This window comes from Molothrus ater, chromosome 2 (genome assembly GCF_012460135.2).
Source record: "Molothrus ater isolate BHLD 08-10-18 breed brown headed cowbird chromosome 2, BPBGC_Mater_1.1, whole genome shotgun sequence".
NCBI lineage: Eukaryota > Metazoa > Chordata > Aves > Passeriformes > Icteridae > Molothrus > Molothrus ater.
In genome coordinates this window covers 61,074,971-61,100,250 of record NC_050479.2, presented here as the reverse complement: position 1 = coordinate 61,100,250, position 25,280 = coordinate 61,074,971, and the positions used below count along the sequence as shown (strand labels likewise).

Genomic DNA, 25,280 nt, shown 5'->3' with positions numbered 1-25,280 from the left:
CCCTTGTGTTGTGCTGCAGCTGCTATTTACAGTGGATTCTTGAGGAGGTATTTCAGTAAGAGACCAAGAGGAGCCAGAAACAGGAAAATGAAGTTCAAGGCCCTGTTCCCAGCCTGCCAAGAGGATTGGGACAGATAGCCCCTCTCCAGCCCCTTGTGTCCCTTACCTGCCTCTGTTTTGCCCCTCTGCTGTTCCTGACACAGTGAAACAGTGCCTAGCACAGATGGACACCCGTCCAGGAGCTGCCATCACGCAGATGACATCGGGAATAACGCTAACAGATGGCAGGTCTGAGGAGGAGCCGCTGCCACCAATGCAGGCTGGCAGGCAAACATTCCTGCTCTGGCAGCTGGAACAGCGGTAGTGCAAATGAAACATGAACAATTTCCTCCCCGCCAGCAAAGAAAATAGCTCCAGGGAGAACCCAGGGAGAATAATTGCCAGTCTCCTCTAGGTAGCATGGGAACACAGGCCATTCAGCAATCCCCTAGTAAACAACTGCATCTTATTTCTAATACAGAATAAATCCCCAAGAATCTAAGAGCTGGTACTGCACAATTGCTGAATTAGCTGCACCAGTGCCTCCCTCCTTCTGACCTTTCACTGAAAATCATTGAAGTGAGGCCTGCAGGAGTTCCACTGTATCCAAAATGGGCTCTTAACAGACAGTGAATCTCCTGTCACAGAACAATGCAGATAGGACAAATACTTAACATTCTTCTTGCTCCCGTCTTTGAAGATGATGCTGATCATTAGACCGGTGAAATTCCTCCTCCTCTTGGGACTCAGCCAGGTCTCTGTTTTCAGATGCCTTTTTCCTATTTTTCTTTTTATTTTTTATTTTCCTTTAGTCATGGTTAAAATATGCTGCAGCCTTACAGCATGTACTGCAGGCTGGCTGGTGTGCCCCTAGAAACTTTCAGTAGCAGCAAGCAGAGACAGGGTTGATGCTGGCATTCACAATGAGCATGGCTTATCTTCACTGATATCCAAAGAGTTACAACAATGCAGAAATCCTGTAAGCCTCAATAAAGTAAAAATCCTGTAGATACTTGCTGGTAATTCAGAATAATATGCTAATAACTGGTGCTATTTGGCTCAATGGGACTACTCCTCACAGAGGGAACTGTGTCAGACTACCAGAATATCTGCACTCAGACTTTCCAGCAGCAGTTAGTTATGGATACAAAGGGAATAATAAAAGAATAAGGTAGACATACCTCCCTGATGTGTCTTCCCAGTTTCCAGTAACTTCCTATGCCACTGGCATAGTTCCTGACTTTTGGACTCCTATTATAGGAAATGTTCTTCTATCTCCTGTGAAATTCAGCACACACATTTGTTGTCATCCCAGTAGGTACCAGGATTCCCTCCAAACAGGGGTCTCAACTATGATCATTTTATGCCATGGGTTCTACTTCACTTGTATTAGCAGACTAGCCTGTTTGAGAGATTTCTCTGAAATAAAGGACTTGTGTAAGGATAATGCAGCATATATATGACTACCAGCTTTTCCTATTTGCAGGAACCCACTGAGAAATATACCACAGGCTCTGGTATAAGAAAACTGATGAACACAAAACTGCTATGAACACACATTGTAATGAGCACAGCTGCTGTTTAAAAAAGTAAAATGGCAAGTTATTTCTATATCCAGGGCTTAGAGAGCAATCACTCTGCATACCCTGCAGCCTGGCACAGGCACAGACCAAGAAAAGATAAATAGAGGCCTGCTCAATCCTTATCACAATTTTTCTTTTGCTTTCTTTTCCTTGGTCCTCACTCCCTCTTGCCTTCACTGGTAAAACCCTGCTCTCATTTCCCCAGACATGGATGCAGCAGAAATAACGCGGGTAGGAAGCATGTTTTCCTCTGCTAGATTACTGGCACCCAGGAGCCCACTCCAAAATTAATTCTCCAGCCGGTATCTCACATCCAGTCTCAGGAGTGGAAAAAGCCACGGAGACAGACATGAATCACAGGTGATGCCTCTAAACCTTTTTTTTATCCTCCCTTCAATCTGATTCAAGGGCGGGAGCAAAAACCCCAGCACATTCCTGTAGTGGAAAATAGTAACTAGAAAGCCTCTGGCATTTCTCAGAGAAAGAGCTGAATATATTTTGCCAGGATGGTTGGTTGAACACCACTGCAAGCTCCTTAACCCTTCATTTCTGTCCACAAAGCCTCAAAACTGTTAAGGTCTTAGGAGAGAGCAAAGAAGTAGGAAATGGGGGGGGTCTGGCTTATGATGTGAGCAGCAGCCAGGCTGCCCAGGACTTTGGCACATCTCCTCCCTGTGATGGGGAGGATTTGGTTTCCATAGCAGCAATGGTGTGATTTCCCCCACTCTTCCTCTCCGGGACTTGTATTCCACGAATACATGGGAGTGATATTTCCCCCCAAGGCTTTCATTTTCCTGCTGCACAGTTTTGTCATGCTCCAGCAGGTCTGCCTTTTTCTGCCTTTTTCTGCTTTTTCCTGACACTGGTTTGGGGAGCGAGGGGGGGCCATGGGGATGCCGTGCAAGCATCACTGTCACCTCCCTCTCCCTCTTAACGCCACTCCACAAAAGATGCAGTGTTCCCTGTCCCCAACTGACTCATCTTCGCTGAGGTCCCCCTTTTCCTTGCCTGTCTCCAGTGATCAGTTCACGCATGCCTGGCTTTCCATAACAGAGCAGAGCTGTGTGCAAGTGCCAGGCGCCCGCACAAAGCTGGAGCACTGCCTGCAGAGGAAATGTCAATACAAGAACACCAGGCTATTTACAAAACCCCTCTTCATCGTGTGACAGAGATGCACCTATCTCTAAAACAGTCATACCTGCTGTTTTGATTTTAACCACATGAAGCATATGAAGACTCTTATTTCTCCTGATGAAGAGGAATTTTTTTTTCAGTACAAAAGAGAGGAAAACAGGCTCAGAAATAGGATGGCATAACTGCAAACCACACCAAGTATTCTGGGGACTCGTAGGAGGATCTGAAAAGCAAAGCCTATTCATTTTTTTGCAGCTGATCTGCCTTCAAAGCAAATGCTCCTTTAGTTGTACACATTTGACATTTGTCTGCTTCAGGACCAAGTAACTTAGCTGTGTTCTTATTAGTACCACAAAATGTTTTCTTCTTCAGTGTGGAGTCAATACAGAGGAGAGGCCAAATTCTCCCTGATTTTAGCAGGCTTCCCAAGATATGGGTGCACTGTATGTTGTGCATATGTGCCGGTACTTCCTGTGCTCTGGAACATCCCAACCCACATATCCAGGGCAAATGGACACCAGGGAGCCCTACTGGCAGCTGGGATGGGGGAGCTGGGACTCAGCACTGGGCAGAAGCAATCCCCAGCTTTTAGATCACAGCTGGCACTGGTCCTACCAACACAGAGGCTGCCAGGCTGAGCCTGTTTTTGGTGCAGGCTCACCATCTAGGGCGAAAACATTACAGAGCCCAGCACAGCTTGGTGTCTTGACCTCTCATGGAACTCTCATCCCATCCACCAGTGGGAAGTGCATGGCTCAGCATCCACCCACACTCAAATACTAGTCAAGACTATTCCCATTGCTCCCACCAAATTGTTCCCACGCTTTGGGCAAGTTGATGTCTCTTCATCTAGGAGAAAGAGGGTTCACTTATTGGCATAAATAAGTTTTTTCACTACCCAGTTGTTATTTACAGACACTAATGTTTCTAAGCACCTTGAAAGTGGTTTTGTCATTGCTTTATTGCTTTTAGTAATATCATTGGACTTATGTGGTGAAAGAGCCCCAAAGACTGCACTCAGGAATCAAGACCTCCTTGTGGAAAGTGATGCTGAGATAAATTTGACCACAAAATTCCCATTAATTTCCATATGTCACTGAATTCTCCAGTCATCTTGGAAGAGCCTTTTGCTGGAGAGCAACATCTGTTCTGGCTCAGAAAGATAGTAGCAAACGTCACATCTTAATTAAAACTCTGTGTACAGTTTTGGGAGACATTCCTCCTAGGAAAAAAACCAAACTTAATGGCTTTGCTCCCACGTGCTGACAAAAAATGCCTGTTACTGTCCTTGTTTTGGCAAATGCCAAGTCCCCATTTGTCAGAGTAAGAACAGAGTTTGGAGGAAAGGCAGCATAAGGACTCTGACTCCTCTTGGCACAGTGTCCCTTGGTGAGAAAATTGCTTTTCTTTTCACAACCACATTGGTAAGAAAGCCCCTCTAGATGAGCTTCCAGAGCTTCCAGATGTAGGTCACAGGTTTAGCATGGGATTTGTTATGCCATGTTCTTCTTCTTCCACTGCACTTAAATATATCTCTAAATGTTTTTTCAACCAGCACAATGCAGGATGATCCTGATACACTAACTATTACTTTATCAGTCAGGTTCACAAATTGACTACGATGCAAATATTTTTTTATTCTCAGTTTCCCTTTCTTGCAGAACTGCAACAGGACTAGTGTAGCTATATTCTTATTCAATATGAATAAAAGAGCTTCAAAAACCTGTTTTCAGCATTCAACCCTTATTTGGGCCCTGCAAGTTTCCAAATAAAGTAAAATTTTATTAGAACTCTGTTCAAAAACTTCTTTTGTTTGAATAAGGCTGGAACAAAACTGCAAATTCCTCAAAGGATGCACCAAAGCACACAAATTATTAAAACATTTATTTTAGTTGAATTCTTCAATAAAAGGACCATTGCAGAGACCTTCAAGATCTATCATGATATAGAAATAAAAATATTCAGAATATATAAGTGAGAATATGGGTTTCACCAAGCATCTGCTGAAACCTTCCATGGTTCCCACATCCCATCAAGTTCCTCGGAGGTCAAGCAGCCTGTGAGTTCTGGATCCCCACTGCCCAAACATCTCCACAGAAGATAAAATCTGGTCTTATCTAGATGCCATGTAGGTACACAAACCTGAACTAGGTAAATTTTGTAGTCAGTGTTGCAACCTGTCAGACCTAGATAGCATAGTATGAAAATGAATCACACTCAGCTTTTCTCTCCTGACTACAAAGGAGGTCTTGGTTGACTAAATCAAGTGCAAATATCAGTATTTCATCTGTCTGAAGTCAAAGAGTCACAGAATGATTTAATGTAGTCTGGAGATCCAAAGCCCTACTCAGAGCAGGGCTGACTTCAAAGTTAGATCTGAAAAGCTGAAGTCCTTGTCTAGCTGAGATTTTAAATTTCCATGGCTGCAGATATCATTGCCTTGCTGAGTAATGACTTCACTGGGAAGGAAAAAACCCCAACTTCCATGCAATCAGAATTTCCCTTGACATAACTACTAACTGCTCCTTTTTCCATCACTATGCAGCATGAGTTCCTTTCACTCAGGGTTAGTGTGACTCTGACTTTCTCCATTAAAGAGGGCTATTAGGGTGTGAGCAAATCCTATCCTTGGTTCCCCAGTCATGGGGCAACAATCAGTTGTGTATTCTTTCAAAACAGAGGAAACCCTAAAATGTTTCAGATTGAGGAGTGCATGCTCAAATGCTAGGATTTCCCAGAAAAGCTTTTTTGTCCATCAGAATTTTTATATAGTGCTAGTGCTGAAGTGGGAAGATTTTTGCTAGGCCACTAATTTATTTTCTATTTTGGGTTCATCCTTCCTTTGATAGCTGATCTGGATTTACACCTCTTGGCATAATCTGATGTTGGTACAAACATGCATTTTGCTTTTGGAGGCATGGCACAAAGGCTGCTCCACAATCCAGGCTATAACTATTTCCCTGTAAGTCTTTCAATCTATATAAAGCACAGCATAGCTGAGTACAAAGCAGATAGAAAGAGCACATAGGTCACAACTGCATGACTGTGACTGTGCAATGAATCCTGTGAGTGTACTTTGATTGAAAGTTGCAGTCTGTTTTGAATAATTTCTTTTTTTTTTCTTTAGCAATGACCTGCTTGTTATTTCAAAGAAAATTAATGAACAAATCAAACCAATCCAAAATCCATCCTAATCTATTTCTGTTTCTGCTAAGTAACTTAGTATGATAAGACAATAAGTCAGCCCTACAACTTAAATACAAAAAAGCTGATATTCATCAATTTTTGTTTTGTTATGGATGGTGTTGATATAAATGGTGACCACAATTAAGAGCTTATTCTGGAGCTGCTATGCTTTTGCTGAAAGCAAATGAATGATGGATAGCCTCACCTTCAGGAATGTCTCAAATTGCAAAAATAAAAAATCAGAAGCTTAGTGATTTGTGTCCTTGGGAAAGCCTAGGCAGATCATTTAATAGATTTTTATTTTACAAAGAAAATAGGAGCTGTATAAATATGTAAATGAGCCATCCAAGAATGAGCAAGCAGGAGAAATATTATTGCTATTTGACTGGCTGGCGTGATATATATATATATTAACAAAAACATGCTCAGAGTCATACATGGCTCTTGTGTGCATTTTTAAACACAGATGCATAGCTGAAAGTCTGTGCCTATGCATGCAAATAAGTGATAAAAATATGGATGGGAGCATATGCATTCAAATGAGTTGGCACCTCTATTCAAACAGCAGAGAAATCTGTATGTGTCATGATTTCCTCTAATTCCAAGAATCTTTCTTCCTGGACTTGTCTGCATGTTCTCAAGCACAAAACAATCTCTTCTGAGATACTGGAGACCTTCAACTTCATTGCTATATTTCACATTTTCTGCCAATAATTCTGTGATCACAGTAAAAATATTTTCCATGTAAGACTTTCATATATTGATCCTACCACCATATTCTTTTGCAAAAGTATTCATGTTTGTTTTCATTCAGGAGTATTTTATTTGTTAATCAGTATGGAGTAGAGTTTGGCCTCTTCTAAGATGTCTCCCTACAGACTGATGAAACCATAGGGTTTCCATGTCCAGCTCACAGAGAATTCTTCAAAATCCAGCTCTAGTTCCCAGTATGGTAGGCTTGAACAGTTCTGTCATCATCATTACTGGAAAATAGTATAATCTCAGTTTATATCCAATATGCTGAAAAAAATGGAATGTTAATACTAGATAATGGAGAAAGAAGACTGCAATGCACATTAAACAAATAACAAGAGAGAGGCCATGGCAGGTTGGCAGATTGGCTTTTGGCTAAGAATACTCCATCCTCCTCCCTTTTTTTTTTATGGAAGATGTTGTGCTTTCTATAAAAAAAGCAAATTTTCACTCCAAACTATCTGGGATTGTTCACTTCAGTATTTAAACACACTCCCTTTGGTAGTGATTTTACAGTTCATATTCTTGTTTTCACAAGTTTTATCCATTTTTTGCTGGCACTTATTCTCTCATCATGAGGACTTTGAACTTGTGTCCATAAAACACACTTTCAGTTCCCAAGCAGCTATACCTGGGGGAAGGTAATTCACACTCCTCCAGCCAAAGAACTAATCAGATTAATCACAGCTGATCAGTAATATAAAACACAAACCACAACATCCACAAAACATTTGCTCATGATCAATCTTCAGAGCTGAACATTTTAAATTCCCTCTAACTCAAACCATACCTATGAAATCTGCAATCTGCAAACAAAAGTAAAAATGCTACAGCAATTTCAAATTGTTACCTCTGTTAAGTAACTTAGGATGATAATACAATAAGTCAGCCCTACAACTTAAATATAAAAAAGCTGATATTCATCAATTTTTGTTTTGTTATGGATGGTGTTGACATAAATGCTGACCACAATTAAGAGCTTATTCTGGAGTGCTATGGTTTAGCTGAATGCAAATGAACAAAATAAATAACTAAAGTGCTGCTTCCCACAATGGACAAGGCAGGAAGCAGGAAGCAGTTCAAATTTGCCTGAGTTGGTTTGTAGAAACTGCATATTCAGAATTTGAGAATTCTGATATCCCTATCCCTTAGAAAAGCATTCACTTTTGCATAGCGGGCCTTCTAACAGCATCCACAGCCAGTCTAATACTATGGTAGAGCATTACAGCATCCAAGGTAGACAATTATGACTTTTGAGAGGCATGAGGATCACAAGCTTTTACAACACAGCACCAAAACCAATGCTGTCTCTCAAAACTCATGAAAAGGTGCTGTTTTTTCATTGTAGATGCTGTGCATTTGGGGTGCTCTGCGACAAATGCAAACTGCTGCACTTGCCTCCTAAACACATAGTAGAAAAAGCCATGGGATTTCCATTCTTTGGGCATCTCGTAGAAATCTCCCCTTCTCCTTCCTCAGATTTGACACCCTCTGGTACGTGTCTCATGGCTCTGAAATTTTGGGATGGTGGTTTCAGGGCCTGGAAGTGTGATACAATGCCTCCTTGGTCTGTAGATCTTAAATATCTAGACCCTTCAGATCTTTGTGCATTGTCTGCAGAGTTGCTGAATCTGGTAGTGGAATTACCTAGGAAGAAGAACAAAACCACCATAAATACACAGATTACAAGTTTCTCCTTAATGTCTTCTCATCAGAAGTGTGGAATACGTATTAAATAGACCACTCAAAATCTTGAATCTATTGCTACCAATTTGGCTGAGGTAGGCAGGATCAAGAATATCAGAAATGTCTATTGCTTCAAAACCAGTCTATTGATATTGTCTATTGCTCAAGATGCTTGGTAACTTCATACTGCACAAACTGGAGAAAAACATACAGTGGATAGGGTACAAAAAAATCTACCTTGCCCATTCCTGTGTTTCTATCAGAACCCAAGATAACTGGGTTATTTCTCTTCATGATCTACCTTTTCTTAGCACTGAAGCCTTGTCTGGAGTCTTAGGTGGCTGCCATGTAGGTACGGAATAGTTTCACAATATTTATCCCCCTTATCCTCTCTGCCCTTCTAAGACTGATGAGGAGGTCGATCTGCCTTGTCCATTGTGAAATAACTTCTGCCACAGTAATTGGTACAGCTGAGATTAGAAACGTTAGCAATTATTCACACAGGAGAGTACTTGCCTCCTATACTCAAGATGTTCAGATAGGGTCTCATAGCAGCAGGGTGCCTGGAGTTCTAAGCAATAAGTTTGGGATTTGTTCCATAACAAACAAGAAAAGATTCTTCAAAATTTAGACTCTCATCTCTTGAGCCAAACATACATTATGCCACTTATTCTTACAGCTCACTTCAGAGAAATATTATGATGGAAAATCTTCCAAGTCTGCTGAATTGGGCTGTTAGCTAAGCTGAGTGAAATTTCAAAAAGCAGCTTCTCTTCCATATTTTCAGTCCAGAAATACTGCTGCAGTGGGCAAGGGCAGATTTGCTCTTCATTGTGATTATTCTGGCTCCAGCAAGGTCCCAGAGTCCTGCAGGCAGGTATCATTACAGTTATCATTATCTGCCTCCCACAATTAACTGTGGTCCTCTCCATGCCTGCATGGATTGGAAGCTTGTGAGTGCATGGTATGCCTGCAGCAGGGTTTGAATCGGGGATGAAGAAAAAGGAGAACTGAGATAAGTCCGTAAGAATTCAATACTCCAACACTTCCAGGTCCTGGGGAAGAATCATGACCACACAAAGAAGACTCGATAGCTTTAGCAACTGTAGCAAAGAGCTGCACACAGGAAGATGCTTGGCAGAACCACCCTCTGCTCGGACAATAAGGCAGGGGGACACGTTTCCACATCGATAAATTCTTCTTGCACTAAATCTCTAATAGGCATGTGTAGAAATGTCTTCATCATCATGATGCTTTTTCTGCCTCTTGTATCCAAGAGTGTCTCACCATGGATATCTGTTTCAGGCTAGCTGCATCCTAAATGAGATTTTTGTTCCCTGCTTCTGTTTGTGTATAACAGCCTCCAAGACTGCTGGAGAGCCAAGGAATGACTGGCTGCTTTTTCAGTCTCAGATATTGGCTCCATAGAAAGTGGTTCATCATTAGCCTGTGCACTCTTTAACTCACTTGCTAAAAGGAATGCTGCTGTATGCCTCTTTTCTCCTATAATTTATTGTAGTGGGCAAACAACCTCATTCTTTCCCTCTAGCCTCTGCCCAGTTTGCTAGGGATAAATGAGTACATACAAAGGCATCCAGTCCTGATGTGAATATAATTCAAGGAATGAATTTTCAGCATCACACATATGAGTATTTTTTCTTTCTGCAAAACCTGTGAAATTATTTCCATATTGTTTTAGTTTCCTAGTATCAGCTTTCCAACCTCAGATACTTTAAAAAGTTTTTGCTTAAGTTATAAATGCTCTCCTACCATAAATTCTGTGTTAGCCTCAAAAATAACAACTATTTTTCACTTTCTGGGTTAAGCCTCCTTCATGAAGATTGTTTCTGGGAACAATGTGATGAATTATGAGTTATAGCTGGGAAGCCTAAAATAAATCATAATTGAAGTGCAAGAGGTTATGACTCTTTTGGAAAATAGGGAAAAGAGGGAAGCAAAGGTCATTCAATTAAGGCTGTTTCAAGCTTTTTTTTTTTTTTGTATCAAAAAGCACAACTTTGAAAGTCTCCCAGAAAAAAAAAAAAAACAAGTCTCTGTACAAAGTTCAAATGTCACTCTCCTTCTAAAAGAGCATGTAAGTGAAAGCTGATTAACACCTAATTGACATTAATAAGGCAGAATCTGGAGAACTAAGAGATGAAGGGTCATCTTAGGAAAGATTAATGGAGCTAAATGTTGTATGTAAAACTTAGCTAAACATTTATTGAAGGGAGTATAACAATCTACAATCTCTGAAAGAAATATTTATTGAAGAAATAAGAGGACTGGTTCATGCAGATAAATATACATAAATAGTAAGTTGAGCTCTGTGGAAGACAGGCTCTTTTCAGCATAAATTGGGATTTTAATATTTGTTTTAATTTGAAATGGTGCTTCTTCAGTTTTAAAGTTTATTTCAGATTACTCCTAATATTCAAAACAGGAAATAAGAGCTGCTTCAAAAGTTGTATTGAAATCAGTCATCCTGAAGATGTTGAAACTAGCTTTGTCTAAATCTTTACCCTTTCTCCTAAAAGAACATTCTAGTTTCAGCAGTCCAACTTTCCCATTTTGTGGTGCCTGTATTTTCTAACAGACTTTTATATTAAATAGTAATGGAAAGTAATGAAGAGGGGTCAGCTGAAGTTTGCACTTCCTAGCCAATATACACACAGTCAGACCCTTCTTAAGAAGCCATTATTAAAGGAAATTAGAGAAGTATAATTGTACACAGGATGAGACTCTAAACCCCAAACTATGTCACTCTGATGAACGCATCTACTAGACAAGGAGAGTGTAAAATTACCTTTAACTTTCCCAGTCCCATTAAAAGCAAAAGATTGCTACTAACCTAGCCCCTAAAATGCTAGGGTTGCTCAGGAGTTTTTTCTCAAAATATCTTACCATCATGGCACCATATTTTTGACCCAATGTCATTTATGTCAGCAACATATACTTAAAACAAAAACTACAACACAAACATCACTATCAACTCTGCATCTGTGCTTCTGCCATGGCTAGCATGGAGTTACATGAGCCAGGATGTGTCAGTGCTGAGGGAACCCAGGGATCCAAGTTGCAGAGTAATTTAGGGGACTGAGGAAGATCAAAGTATCAAATACAGCAATAAACATCCACAAACCTAAAGGAGCCTCTCTAAGGAGTTTCTTGATTGACTCACCTTTCATGTCCTCCAGCTTTTCATGGGGATGGTATAAAGAAGAAAGCAGAGAGTCAAAATAAAATCATCTGCATGACCCAGTTTTCTGTAATGATAGTTTTATGAAGCATTTACTAAAAGCACATATTAAAACCAACTGAAAGTGTTTGAGTCACCTGTCACAATTTTGTTTTTACAGCTGAGTTTTTGTGATTCATTCTTGTGTAGAAAAATCAAGCTTGCATATTTCTAAGAAAGATAACCAAAGCAGAACAGAAATGTTTTCCTTTAGCTGCAACATATGCTCCAATATTGCTTTAGGATAGAGCTCAGTGCCTCAAAGAGAAATACTAAGGTATTTGTTTCATACAGCTATTGTTGGAAAAATCACTTTCAATTGGAACATCTAACCAGAACTGTGATTCACTGCTTAAAAATATCGCAAAAAATTATACATCTTGAAATATAAACATTGTTTTCAGGCTCCCTTATAAAACGTGTGTTCAGTTTTTTGGTAGGCTCACCCCTCATTTTTATGCTGCAACCTATTTATTTCATATGTTTAGGCCTTTGCTACACGTAGAAGGGGAAAGATCAAAACAAACACAGTAGTTAGTAGTTCTGAATTACATTTGCGCAAGAAGATAGAAAATTAACCCTTAGATAAAATTAATTGTGAAAAGAACTCTCTTAGTCTAGTCACATATTGATTTTTGTCTCAAATCTCTTTTCAGTCGCAGGAATCAAATAGAAATCCATGCCATGTCCTTGCTCCCATGACTGTCAGAATTCAGGTTGCCCTGGAGACATGATGCTGCATTCGTAGAAGGATAAGAGAGAGAATTCAGTCCTGCTGTCCTTTGGAGACCATGCTCCCAAAATTCTTCTCTGGGTCTCCTCTCAGCCCTGACAGCTTGCAGATGAAGACAGCCAAGTATTTATAATGTGAGATGCTACTGTAAATTAAACACTTACTAATGAAACATCAGAGGGATCACTTAAAAAAGCTAGCTTCCTATTTCTATGCATGCCTTTGGGAAATACATAATCATGCTTTTTAGCAGCACAGCCACAGGCACTGTATATTTAAAGCAAGCACAACAGCAATATCTCTGTCTTATAAAATGATTAGTAGCATCCTGGATAAAAGAATATACTCAACCAGGACAGTTTTTAAATCCACACATATATATGTCCACGTCATTCATCTGTAAGCACTGGATAGTATCTGCTGGAAATGGAAAGTAGAACAAGCCAGCCTCACAGGCAGAGCTTGTTGTCAGTCTTTGGAGGTATGTAAATCCCTCAGCAGGTCAATACACTATTTCCTCTGTCACATATAGGATTTACTACTCCTGTCAGTGCACTGTCCTGTTAATATTGTTGCACAAGGGGCTGGAGTTCAGAAAGGACTTCAGTACTCAGAGAACAAAAGCTTCACACACATGACATTGAGGCGAGTGCACACGCGCAGCCCCTCTGGGCCTCAGCACAAATGAGTGCAGCTCATCTCCCTCTTTGCATTGCCCAGCAGCAAATTGACATGGAGTGGAAATGAGGACAGCAGTGAAGGAATCTACGAATACTGGCTTCTTTGCCATGTAAGCTGAAAAGCAGTAGCTCTTTTGGAAACCTGTAAAATGAGAATGGTTTGGAGGATAAAGACCCTGTGCTGAGAATAAGAAGTTTCACACTGCTGCTAAAAGAAAAAAAAAGCACAAGCATACAAAAGAAAGCAGCACTGGTGCTGCTCTGAGCAGAATGGCATCTGTGTCTTCCAACCCCCTGTGATCAGATTCACTGTCCTCACAGGGTGATAGTGAGTGGTGCTGGACAGAAATGCAGTGATCCACAAGAGATAAGCATGAGGAAAACAACACAAGCAAAGACGACCATTTTGCAAGTCCATGATACTGCTGGGGAAAGGAGATGCTTTCCTGTAATTGAATGCTTGTAATTTGGGAGGGATTACACGCTTTCTGTGAGTCAAGACGTGCCCATATGATGCGCTGAATGTCCAGGGCCATGGCTTCTGAACTTGTAGCTAATCACAAGGGCCACTGTCAAATGCAAAACTGCCTTGCCCCCATCCTGTCTCCTCAAGTTGTCAGCAGAGAGAGACCAGCAGTCACCAAAGGAACTGACCTCGACAAATGCATTAAAAACATTTTTCATCTAATTGATTTTACATCTAATAGATTTTACCTTTTCATCTAATAGATTTTACCTTTGCTATACCTATGGCAATAAATGACATGGTTTGGATAAACATTTCACTAATTAAATCTTTGATCTATTCCTCTGAAGCTGCACACTGCTTCCCCAGGCAGACAGCTTTGCTAGAGTGGCCCTCTTCTATTGGAATAGTGAATAAAGCCTTTCTCAGACATGTTTCAGTACACTTCGTTCAAGTATATAATGTAAATAAAGAGGCCCATACTGAGAATCTACAATAGTAACAAATGTTAATTGCACAGTAACAACTAAGAAAAACAATATTCAATGTGATCATGTCGTATGCTCTCCTCAGGGCACACCATTATCATAATTAATAATGTCATTTAATAACAATAATAGGGCAAATGCAGCTTATGAATTCAATGGATATTAGGTTAATATATGGGATCTGGTAATTAGTTAGGTACAACTGAACAATTTATGAAGCATTTTAAGAGCTTCTCTAGAGGTGGTGAATCAGGGGTGATATGCTTGCCTCCTTCACAGAGCAGCAAGAATGAAAACTAAATAAACAGAGATGTGAAACAGCCTTGTGTCCTTCTTGTCATGCCTCTTCTCCAAACTATTTTTTGTAATACCAGGATTTCAATGCCTTTGTAGCAAGGACTTTTGAAAGAAGTAATGATTCAGAGCCTAACCTGATTTGAGACTGAACCTTACAATATTTTCTTATCAGTCGTGGACTTTTCCACCTCAGTCATCCATGTGCAAAAGACTGATTCCTGTCTTGAAAGGTTTACAGTCTAGGTAATTAATATAAAATAAAAAAAAAAAGAACAATTGTGGTAATGATTTGTCTTCCAAAAGGTGAAGCCTTTGGTATTCCTGCTCATTCTGATATTTTGTCCAGCTTGCACAGCCTTACCATGACCTGTAAATGGTATTTTTCTAAACATAAAATCTCTACTGTATCCTTGAGCAGCTAAGAACAAGACAGGGCTTACTCTCAGTATCATATTAATATGATCTAATATACTGTTGAGCATTTGAACTGTGGTGAGTAGCATTACTGCAAGGTCTTTGTACTTACTGGAGGAATAAATGAATTAGTTTAAAGCCATCTTTGAGATGAGATGGGATAACAGCAGGTACATGGGCCCCTATGATGCTTCAGCTGTCAAGTACCTTGCAGAACCAAGTAACTCAGCTGTTTTTGATGGCAAACCCTCGATACACAAGGCAAAAGGGTTAGGTGAAGGGCACTCAGCTTTGGCTGAGCTTCAGATGCAGGGACTGAAAGCCATGTAGTGCTACTGCCCCTATAGCTTCAAAAAGGATACCTTACTCACCTCACTGCTATGTCAGTCAGTATCCATAAAGTGGAACAGAAATCAGGGCAAAGGGACAGAACTAAAAGGGGAAGGTAGGCTGCTGGGTTGGTGTTTTTAACTAGTGTAGCAAGATAAGCCTGTCAGTCTCCATATAATTATACTATCCTATATTTAGAACAAGTCAATAATACACGTAATACATACCATACACACCATTAGCTGGTATGCAGCAATGTGCTTGGCAACACTAAACTGAGTGGTGTGAGTGTTGCCCCTGTTGGATCCTGAGATTCTGGTTTGAAGCCAGCTGAATGATGAAAGCAATGGAGGAGTTTTAAAAAGGTAACTGAAGATTGTCAATAACTGAAGGGCTACAGCAGCAGAAGAATAATATTTCTGAAGAGGTAAGATAGTTGGCAGAAGCATATTTTTTTCGTAGATTGTTACAGTCAGGGAACATATTCAGAGCCAGACTCTTCTCAGACATAGCATTCACTGGTAAAAGAAAGTTTTTTTAAAAAATATCTGTTCTTCCAGAAAACAAAGAAAGGTCTAATTTGGTCAGCTCTGAATCGAAATGAAAACAGATTGTTCCTCAAGCACAGATATTAGAATAACTTGGCAGATGACTGTAGAGGCAAAAGCGTGTGCTGTGCGGTGCTTTGCAAACCGCATGATTTGGACCCCCATCCATCCATCTATCCATCCATCCATCCGTGCCTCCAGGATGGAAGAGCAGCGCGAGCGAGCACTGACCTCTAGTGGGCAGAGCAGTCAGACCAGGGAAGGCTCGCAGAACCCAAAACTGAAAGTACGTCATGAGTGCCACTGGCCCAAGGCTTGTGCTTGTGCTTGGCAGCTCTGCAAGCCACAATCAGCACAGCTTTACTGCTAGCAATCCCTCACTGCCTGCGTGTCAGAAAACATCACGTCTATTGTAAAATCTAGAGGGATTATTTTTACTGGCCAAAAGAAAACAGTGCACACTTAGAATTTGCTTAGTAAGACACGCAAGTCCAACTACTGGTCAATAAAATTAACTCAGGATAAATTCACAGAACTTTTTAGATATTTATTGAATGCATTGTTGAGAGTGTGTCAATGACACTATCAAAGTGACACTATTTTAAAAAAAATCCTAAGGAGACATGAATATGCACAATCATAAATTAAGGGTTTTAGTGCTACTTTTCCTACAACCAAAAATTACAGAATGATGAGAGTTCATATATTTTCAATATCTGCCCCAAAGGAGCCTGCTTGCTTCTCACTTTCAAGTTATTTTCCATAGGAAAATTCCTGTAAATATTTTGGAGTTCTTTAAACTAATCCAAAGTAGAAAATCAATCCCATGCACAAAATTTTATAAGGCTTTAGCTGAAACTATCAAAGTTGAGTGTCTCAAACAGGTAATATGCAATACTGGTTTCCCTTCCTGTATTAGCAATGTCATAATTAGCATTATTCAGCAGTCTCAACCAGGAGCTAATGAAGACTGGTATTTTTTGGGCTTCCACCACCCTAAGATAGTGAGGTTTCTGGGAAATATCTGGTCAAGGAGGATCCATAAACTTGGAGCTTGTATCTGGATCTTGTAGAAGGATTTTGCCACTGATGTAGCTTGTCTTTGTTTCCTTTGCACCCTGTCTCACACAAGAACTGATGTCCCCACACCACAGGTACTTATTCTTCCCTCAGAAGGGCAAGGGAAGGAACAAGCAGGAGAATCTCAAGACCCATGGATTCCCTACTGCAAGTCTGTGAAAGAAAGGAGGAAAAACTTCTATGAGGAGAGCAGGATGCCAAACAATGCAGTAGACTTATTATCTGAATGCTGTTCTAGAGTAAGAGATACTCAGTCTCAGTCTTTGATTGATATGAAGCCAATCTGTGTCCCAAAGTTAGTGCCATCACGAAAGTGAGAATAAAATTTATCAGGATGGCATGCAGTACAGAAAGTGATGTTTTGGTTCTGGTCTGTAATAGAATCATCTTGGATGTTCTCAGGAAGAATCCCACCTCTCTCAAGAAGAATCCTGAAAAAAAGACAAACAGAAAATATTACGGTTTGCACATCCTCACATTCCATAAGGCACTATCATTAAGGGAGAACCTCAAATACCAACTGAACAAACTGCGTCAATACTGTGATTGGGGCTTTCATTTGCTTTTTTTGTTTCTTTCTTTCAGTATTAGACTAAAATAATTACTTTCCTGCAACCCATAAAGCCACATTAAATTTGAACTTTTGTCTGTAATCCATAGACTAACAATATGTAATGGTATAACAATAAAATAATCACTGAAATCCAGCAAAAGTGAGCAAATACCATTCATTCAAAAGTATCCTTTCTTGATCTGGAAAGAAGTAGAGAGTACTTTCTTTAGAACCCTCACCATATTATACAGTATCAAAATAATTATTTGTAATAAATGTGGAATTAATCTTTTGTTCCCTCGGGAGGCTTACCTTGTTGCTCTTCTGATATCAATATAAGGATTTGCAGAGTCAAATAGTCTCACACACTTTGGATCAATTCTGTGAAATTCTTTTGCTGATTCATGAGGAAGTCTATAGCAGCAAGGTCCCACAGATGGGCCCAGCACCACAAGGATATCTTTCATGTTACAGCCATATTCGGATACCATAGCATTCACTGTGGCCATAGACACTCCTAACAATGTGCCCTTCCATCCTGTGAGAGATGAGAGGTTGAAAAAAAATTGGTATAAATTTTCTTTTTAATTTTCTAGCAGCTAAAAATAAATGCAATTATTAAAGGTATAAATTAGGAGATGCATTTACACCTAAAATTAAATAATTATAACTAATAATAAATTAGCTTAGAAAGCCTCCCTCTTCCCCCTCACATTTCACATTAACAGCAATCAGTTTTCAAATATAATTTTGTGGAGATGGAAACTAGAGACAGGTGTTTAGATTAGAATTCCAGAGTTCTTTTTCCCCAAGTGTCCTGGTTTGGGTGATTAGAGCATACCTCTCAGCTCCTCTGTGCTTGAAATATTTAAGTGGGGATACAACTGAAATATGTCAGAAATATATTTTTATAATATGATCAAAGTGTTTTAATGTTGTTTTTAAGGGGAACAAAACCCCAAAAAACAGGCTTAACTAGAGTTATTTTTTGGAATAGACAGAAGCTAAATTTGCACTTGGTCATTGTTTGGAACAGAAAGAAGAAAGCCCAGCTTTGGGTTCTTGTATCTCATTTTGAGTCCCAGGAAATCTCTGCATTGCACAGGGAGTGCAATTCCTACCAGAATGAGCAGCACCACAGGCTCTTCTGACAGGATCAGCAAAGAGCACGGGTATGCAGTCAGCACCTGGAGCTGCCAGCGTGACACCCTTCTGATCCGTAACTATTCCATCATAGTCATTAGGCTCTGTCTTTCCCATAATACACACAGCATTAGCGTGATCTACCTGTCAAAACAAAACCAGAATGTGGACAGTGATATGGCTGCAAAACAACCCAGATCTGACTAATACAAGGTTTTTTCTTTGATGTGAAAATCTCTTATGCTCTAACTGATTACGCATGGAAATCAGGTCTCCCTCGTTCAAATGCCATGAAGATGTATCAGTAGAAAGCCACTATAAAAGCAATGGTGTATTTTTCTTTTAGGAGAAGGTGCTCTGATGTTTTATTTGATTATTCTACATCGTGGTAAGTTAAATATTAGAACAGACTTGGAAGAATCAGTGCTGCTTCTCCATATTGTGACAAATGGCTGATAGTTTGGATGACCGTTCCCCCAGATAAACTGCCAGCATAAATGTTTTAATTGTCCTGCTTATCACAGGTTCTTGCTGACAAAGATAAGAAAAATGCCTACAATTTAGCCAGTGATACATGAAGGAATATCTGAGCCATTTACTTAAATCCATTGCTTTATAAGATACCTTGACTCTGTGAAAAGCCTCGGGGTTAAATCCTGCAGCGTTAGCTAGCCGGCGGAGATTTTCCTTAACAACAATTTGTGGGTCCCTGCGCTTGGAGCTGCTGAAGAGATTGCAGGAGCTTAGAGTTGGTATGTAGGAGATCCCACCTGTCCTTGTGGTGAACCCATGTAAGAAAATATTATCTGCCAAGGCAAGAAAACACAACAAACAATTGCTTTCAAAACAAGATCAAACCAGTAATTACATGGGTTTATACTGAAGCGACCTGGAATCAGCCAGTCAAGTAAGAGTATTGCTTTACCTTGGATTTAGCTGTGGTATTTAAATTTAAGGATTCCTAATTTCCTTCTTGCTCACAATCATGCCATAGCAGGGACACTAAGACATCAGGAATGTCTTGGGCTGCAGACCAGCAGAAACTCTTATCCTGCCGTTCCAAATTATGATGGTAACTCTCGAAGTGTGTAATTCCCACACAGAGAGGAGGAGATTTTATGGTCTGCCTCTCCCTAAACCCAGGACTGTGTTTTCTCAGATCATGCTCAGGCCTGGAACAGTGGTGCCAGACTTTTGCGTATTTTTATTGACACTTCTTCCTTTTATACACTATTATACACTATTACAATATCATATAGAGTTATTTGATACCTGAAGGCATTTCCAAATCTTAGTCATTTTGCAACTCCCTGGAAGAAGTATGCTTGGTAAGTCTCTATAAAAACTGTTAGCTGGAGCTCTCTACCTGGGATCAGGGAAGATCTGAGGATGGTGAGCTCCCCTTTCAGGCTTGGCAGGCTTTCCAAGTACATCTGAATCTCACTTTGGATGAGTGCCATGTCCTGTGAAGGAAGCATTTGCCCTTCATGCCGATGTTCTGATATCTGCAGGCTTTCACTGTCAGGTGCCACCTGTAAATCCTCAAATTCGAACTGGTAGACTGCTGTAAAGAGATGGTCTATATATACTTTCATTAAGTCTTTTCTTAAGGTAGGGAGAATAATTTTAATGATGCTCAGGTCTTTTTCATCCAGTCTCTGTTTGACGGTGTACAAAGCAGCAGCTGTAGTCTGAGCACATACCACCTCTAGTCTTCTCTTCAGACTCCGAAAACCTCTCAGAGCTGGAAGCAAGGACTCTTGTTCACCTTTTCTTTCACTCCCCTGCCTCTGGCAACACATGACATAAACAAACGGAGCATGGATGGAAGAGCATTTCTCAATAGCTTCCAGAGTGTTGTGTAGTAATCCTTGGATGTTGCTCTGCAAGTTTGCTGTGAGGCTGAACAGATCTATCAGTACTGCTTCCACCATATTGCAGAATATTTAAAGGTTTCTCCAGCTGCCAGGTAGTAACAAAACATGAAAACAAACAAAAAGTCAAGGACAGCACTGTTAGTCCGAACACAGAATCATGTCACGGCATTTAATTCAGTGATACTGTGTAGAGAAGGTACATAGCAGTTAATTACTGACTTAGGCTTTCCCAGCTGCATCAAAAGAAATTCCAACAAAAGAAAACTAGCAGAAACTGGAATAATTATGTATTTATTTAAGCATTTAGGTATTTCCCTACCACCCCACCTACTTCAGGTCTTTCCTAGGTCAGGGATGATGAAAGGTTGGTACATAAGATTAGATTTATTGAATCAATTAACCCTCATTAGCCTAATGGATCTTCATGACATGATTCATGGGCTGTACTCCAGCTTCCATGATGCAAACAAATACAGAGGTTCTTTAGCTTCCTGGGACTGGAGAAGTTTCTGTAATAATTTCTTTGGAGGTGTTTAACATACTTATGTCTGAGATGGAGCTCATGTCTGCGACCCCTCCTGGCAGTAGGGTGCTGAGCTGTGAGGGCAATGACATTTTTCCCCACAGACCTTCACAAGACCTTTTGTACTTCTCTCTTCTGCATTTCCAAAAGCATTAACTTGCTAATTTCTGACTTTTGTGTGAAGGAGCACATGACCAGGATAGTTCTTCTTTTCAGCCTGTACAAGAACCCGGTAGTGGTTACTGAAACTTTACCTAGTAATGGGAGAAGTACTTAGAACTAAGTTAAAGCAAGAGGATACGGTGCACAGCTTCTCACCTTAGCTTGTTCACTCTGCTAACTGCACTCTGCGGCTGAAATCAAGATTTGTTAAGCTTATCCAATATCATCCTATCATTCACATTTTGTTTTGTGGTCCATGGTGTAATTCCAGTTTTGGTGGTTAGTTTTTTCCCTTTTCTGAACTTTATTGATCCAAGCCCAGCTAGGCCTACCTGTGGAAACTTGTCAATCCATTTTTTCCTCTCTCTGTTGCTATGAGGGGCTATTTTACATATTCTCTTAGAAGTGTCTTACTTTCTTTTCTCTCTCTCTGATAATCTTTCCATTTCCAGTGCAGGCATCCAGAGGTCTGGAACAAAAGGCTAGATCCCTCTGCTTTGGGAGCCTTGAAGACACCTACTTAGATCTCATGACTAAGCACTGTACTTGATCTAGGAGAAATATATGCACCTCTACCAGCAGTTGCAAGATCCACATAATAATTCAGAATTCAGAGTATTCTTTAACAACATCTTTTTTATTTTTCCACAGCAACAAATTGTGCATGAATATTAATTTACTTGTAGGAAAATTTATATCTTTGCAGGAACAAAGAACTTGAGAATCTTTTAAGTCTTTGAAATCAGTGCTCTGCTACCAGAGCTAACCACACTAAATAATGCCTGGCACAATTTTCCTGCCCCAAGACCTCATTCTCCTGTAACCACATTAACGTTCTGGCTTCACATCACTTCATTATCCTGCAAAAATACTACTTCCATTTGTACTTGAGGCCTATCATTATGGTAGATGTGATGTACTCCTTGGCATTTTATGTTTGTCTCTGGACTCCCAGATTTTCTCCACTGAAATAAGAGATCAAAGACCTTTGTGGTTTTAAAAGATGGCTTATTTAGAGAAGGTTTTACAGAAAACATTCTGTATTTACTTCATTGTTCTTTCCCCCAGACTGGAAGAAAAATAATCCTGACTGAAAATGATGTTTTCCTTTCTGCAAATTGAACACTTACAAAGATTAATTGGCGACTATCAAAACAGGTGAGCTGAAAATATCAAAATGTGACAGCAAATAAAAGCAACTGCCAAGGAATTTATGACTCCTGATTTTGCTCCGAGTTTTATTTACACACAGCTGATAATGGATTTTAGAAGAAAGAGCTTGCTAAGAAAACAGTGCTGAAACAGACTCGTGCCAAAGACCATGACTTGGGAAATCAGAGTATTTCCTTCCCTACCCTGATGTTCTCTGTGGGAGGCCTGTCTGAGTGTGACACAATCCCAGCCAAAGTATACAAATAGTCCCAGGAAAGACAGCACAACAGAGGGGTGTAGTGCAAAACGAGATTATTGCTCCACTTCAGATATGTCAGTAGTGGAAGGTAAATAGAGCTCATTGCTGTTCTTGTACTTGCCCAGAAAAATACCACCAAAGAAAGGATGGAAGGAAAGTGTTTGATTGCATACATTGTTATTAAGTTGTGTATGCATTGCAAAGACTCCATAGGGGCAATTATTGGGATGTACACGTAGGAACAATGGGGCTGATTCATCCTCATATCCTTCCAGCTTTGCATCACAGAGTCCTAGTGAGGACAGTGGTGTCAGAATAAATTTGCTTACAATCATAGCAAAACTGATTCTTTTCTAAGTCACTCCAAAAAACCACCCTTTTCAAAATACATGCTTGCCAAGCACAGCAGCGTTTTAGCTTATGGGAGATGTATTTATGGTTATTCAGGTTTTAATTAACATGATCTACAGTCCCAGTGTTCCATTGAAGCCACATCCAAAAGAATAAGCACATGTATTAAGGAGTTGATAGTTTTGGTATGCAATTCACGACAAACACTTGCACAAACTTGAAGCCAAGGCCACCCATTAGCTAATTTCTCACTTCCTGAAACTGACAGTACAAATATTTGGAGGTTATGAGAATTTCTTGCACAGATATCAAAAAAGTAGGTCAAAGAAAATGGTAAATAACAATATGAGAGGCGAGGAAGGTAACAAGAGGAAAAAAGTAGAAAAGCAAAATGAATACAGAAAAAGAAAAATGAAGGAAATAAAACCAGGCTGCAGAGAAGAGACAGTCCAGGGTGGAAGAGAGATGCAAAAAAGCAATTTTCAAGAACCCCAGAAATCTAATTCTAAAAGTGCACTGTTGGCCAAGAAAAGATTGCTAACAATTTCCTGCATCTTTTGAATCCTGCTGGTCATCTTATATTAGAAGAGAAACTGAGAGAACAGATATAATTTTTTGAAAATTAAAATAGCAGGAGATATTAAATATCTGCCAGAGAGTGATGCCCTGAGAAAGAAAACAGGTCATTGAAGCGGCCCAAATGAACAGAGATAATAGCACATGGGTAAAATTTCAACACGAGCAAACATAAAAAAGAAAATCCAAAAACTAGGGGGGGAAAGAAATACATTTAAGCCTCTTAAACTGGATTAAAGTAAAACATTCTTCGTCTTTTAACCTAGGTTTTTTTTTAGGCAAGGTTGAAGAAGCAGAAATCACCACATACAATGAAAATATTGAAGCACACGCAGTTTTCATAAACACAGGAGTTTACTTACACAGGTGGACAATCCTATTGCATTCTGAAAGGTACCATCTGATAAAATACACAGACATTTCCAGCTTTATATATTGCACTTCTTTCAATCCTGGAGCTGATTTGCACAAGCTGGAAATTCCTACGCTACGTAAAGGAACCTGTATTTCTTCTTTTTGACTGGACCGTGCTTTGCTGCTGGCTACACCGGAAAGAACAAACTGTACTGCAAGGCAGCAGCACGATGAACAAGTGCCCGGGGAGCGCTGAACACGGAAGCGGCGTTAACCCTGCTGTGATCACACCTCCTTCTGCTGCACCGGCTTTGCACAACTGCAAACCAGCTCCCAAACGCTCGGCGCAGCCAAACAGGACAACCCCACAAAGAAGGTAAAGGAAAACTTGTGCAGAGCGAAGGAGTTTCCTTTTCTGAGCTGTAGCTGCGTGTTTCACTGAAGAATTTGGCGGCCAGCCATGATGAAGTGTAATCTGGATCTACACAGAGAGGTTACACAATGTCAGCTTTTAGGGCCACAGGTCCCAAATGAGGATGGCAATTTCTCCTTGCAGCAGTTGGGAATTTCACACAGCTAAGTGAAGAAGTCTTAATCCTTTGACAGGATAATGCAAAGGTTAAAAGGCTAGCAAGGAAATGAGGGATTGAGATCAGGCTTTGTGCAAGAATCAAAAGATAGTAAATACACTTCCTCAGCTGCGTTAAAATCATAGTCACGACTGTTAAGTACGTGACAACGGAAGAAAGGGGCAAGAAAAAAAGGACAGTCATTTTTAATGGACAGAGGAATTAATAAAGTCTGATTTCTCATATAAAATGCTGTCTCCTGTTCCCCCTTTCCCTACAACTACAGTAAACCTACATTTCTGCCAGGTCCAAAACACACATGGTGAGTGCTCTGCAATTTCTCCTCCTGCTATTCTGTTCAGGATGTGTTGGACAGAGGAATGAGAGCTGAATCCTGGTTCTCCTTCCTGAACGGGACTGATGATGCAATCTTGTCCCTCCTTACCCAGACATCTCTTTTCCTGAAGTTTGCAAAAATCGGTCATCTCTGAGGCTTTCCACCCCACTGCCAAATGTGACTGAACTAGGTCATTAAAAATTAACAGGGGAACTGCTTGGTGGAGAGAAACCAATACAATCATTTTCTTTCCTTCAGCCAGACTAAGGAAGTAAAACTAATTACTGGTGTTATTTTTGGTGCAGAATGCTGAGAAGGAAAAGGTCAGAAAATATTCAGGGTACAAAACAATATTGAAAAATGACAATTGACATCTCCTGAATGAAATATTATATTTAGCTTACGGCACTTCAGAAAAGGGATTAAATAAATAGGTCAGACGCAGAGATGAGCTATTAGTTATAAAATAGTTGCTGCAAATATATAAGTTAGTATATAAGTAAGTAAAAGTAAGTATTTTTTATATTTATTTATATATGTAAGTTGCTTAATGTTATATATAATACATATAATTGAGTTTCTTAACATAACATATAATATTTGTAATTTTAAGTTAAATATGTTTTAAAAATATAAAAAATACAAAATAGGTAAATTTAAAATCATATTATAAAAATAGTGCGATTTAGGGTTAAAATTCCCTGCAATTCCTTAGAGGAGTACAAGCGGGGCAGAGGCGAGTCCGTGGCTACAGAGCAGGGCACAGCAT

General features: G+C 39.9%; 1 protein-coding gene across 1 annotated transcript; it reads right to left on the bottom strand.

Moving 5' to 3' along the window:
- Positions 1-16,097: 16,097 nt before the first annotated feature.
- Positions 16,098-23,692, bottom strand: LACC1 (laccase domain containing 1). Its single transcript, XM_036394731.2, has 6 exons — positions 23,614-23,692; positions 19,718-20,313; positions 18,976-19,157; positions 18,330-18,495; positions 17,521-17,746; positions 16,098-17,086 (listed from the first exon to the last, which is right to left on the bottom strand). Exons 2-6 carry the CDS (start codon positions 20,283-20,285, stop codon positions 16,912-16,914), a joined length of 1,317 nt encoding a protein of 438 aa, XP_036250624.1. The 5' UTR covers positions 20,286-20,313; positions 23,614-23,692; the 3' UTR covers positions 16,098-16,911.
- Between the last annotated feature and the right edge of the window lie 1,588 nt (positions 23,693-25,280).

Coding starts and splice junctions, on each gene's coding strand:
- LACC1 (XM_036394731.2), bottom strand. CDS start 20,285: ATGGTGGAAGCAGTACTGATAGATCTGTTCAGCCTCACAGCAAACTTG. Junction 17,747..18,329: donor CTGTGGTGCTGCTCATTCTG/GTAGGAATTGCA, acceptor CATCTCTCACAG/GATGGAAGGGCACATTGTTA. Junction 17,087..17,520: donor GATATCAGAAGAGCAACAAG/GTAAGCCTCCCG, acceptor TCTTTTTTTCAG/GATTCTTCTTGAGAGAGGTG.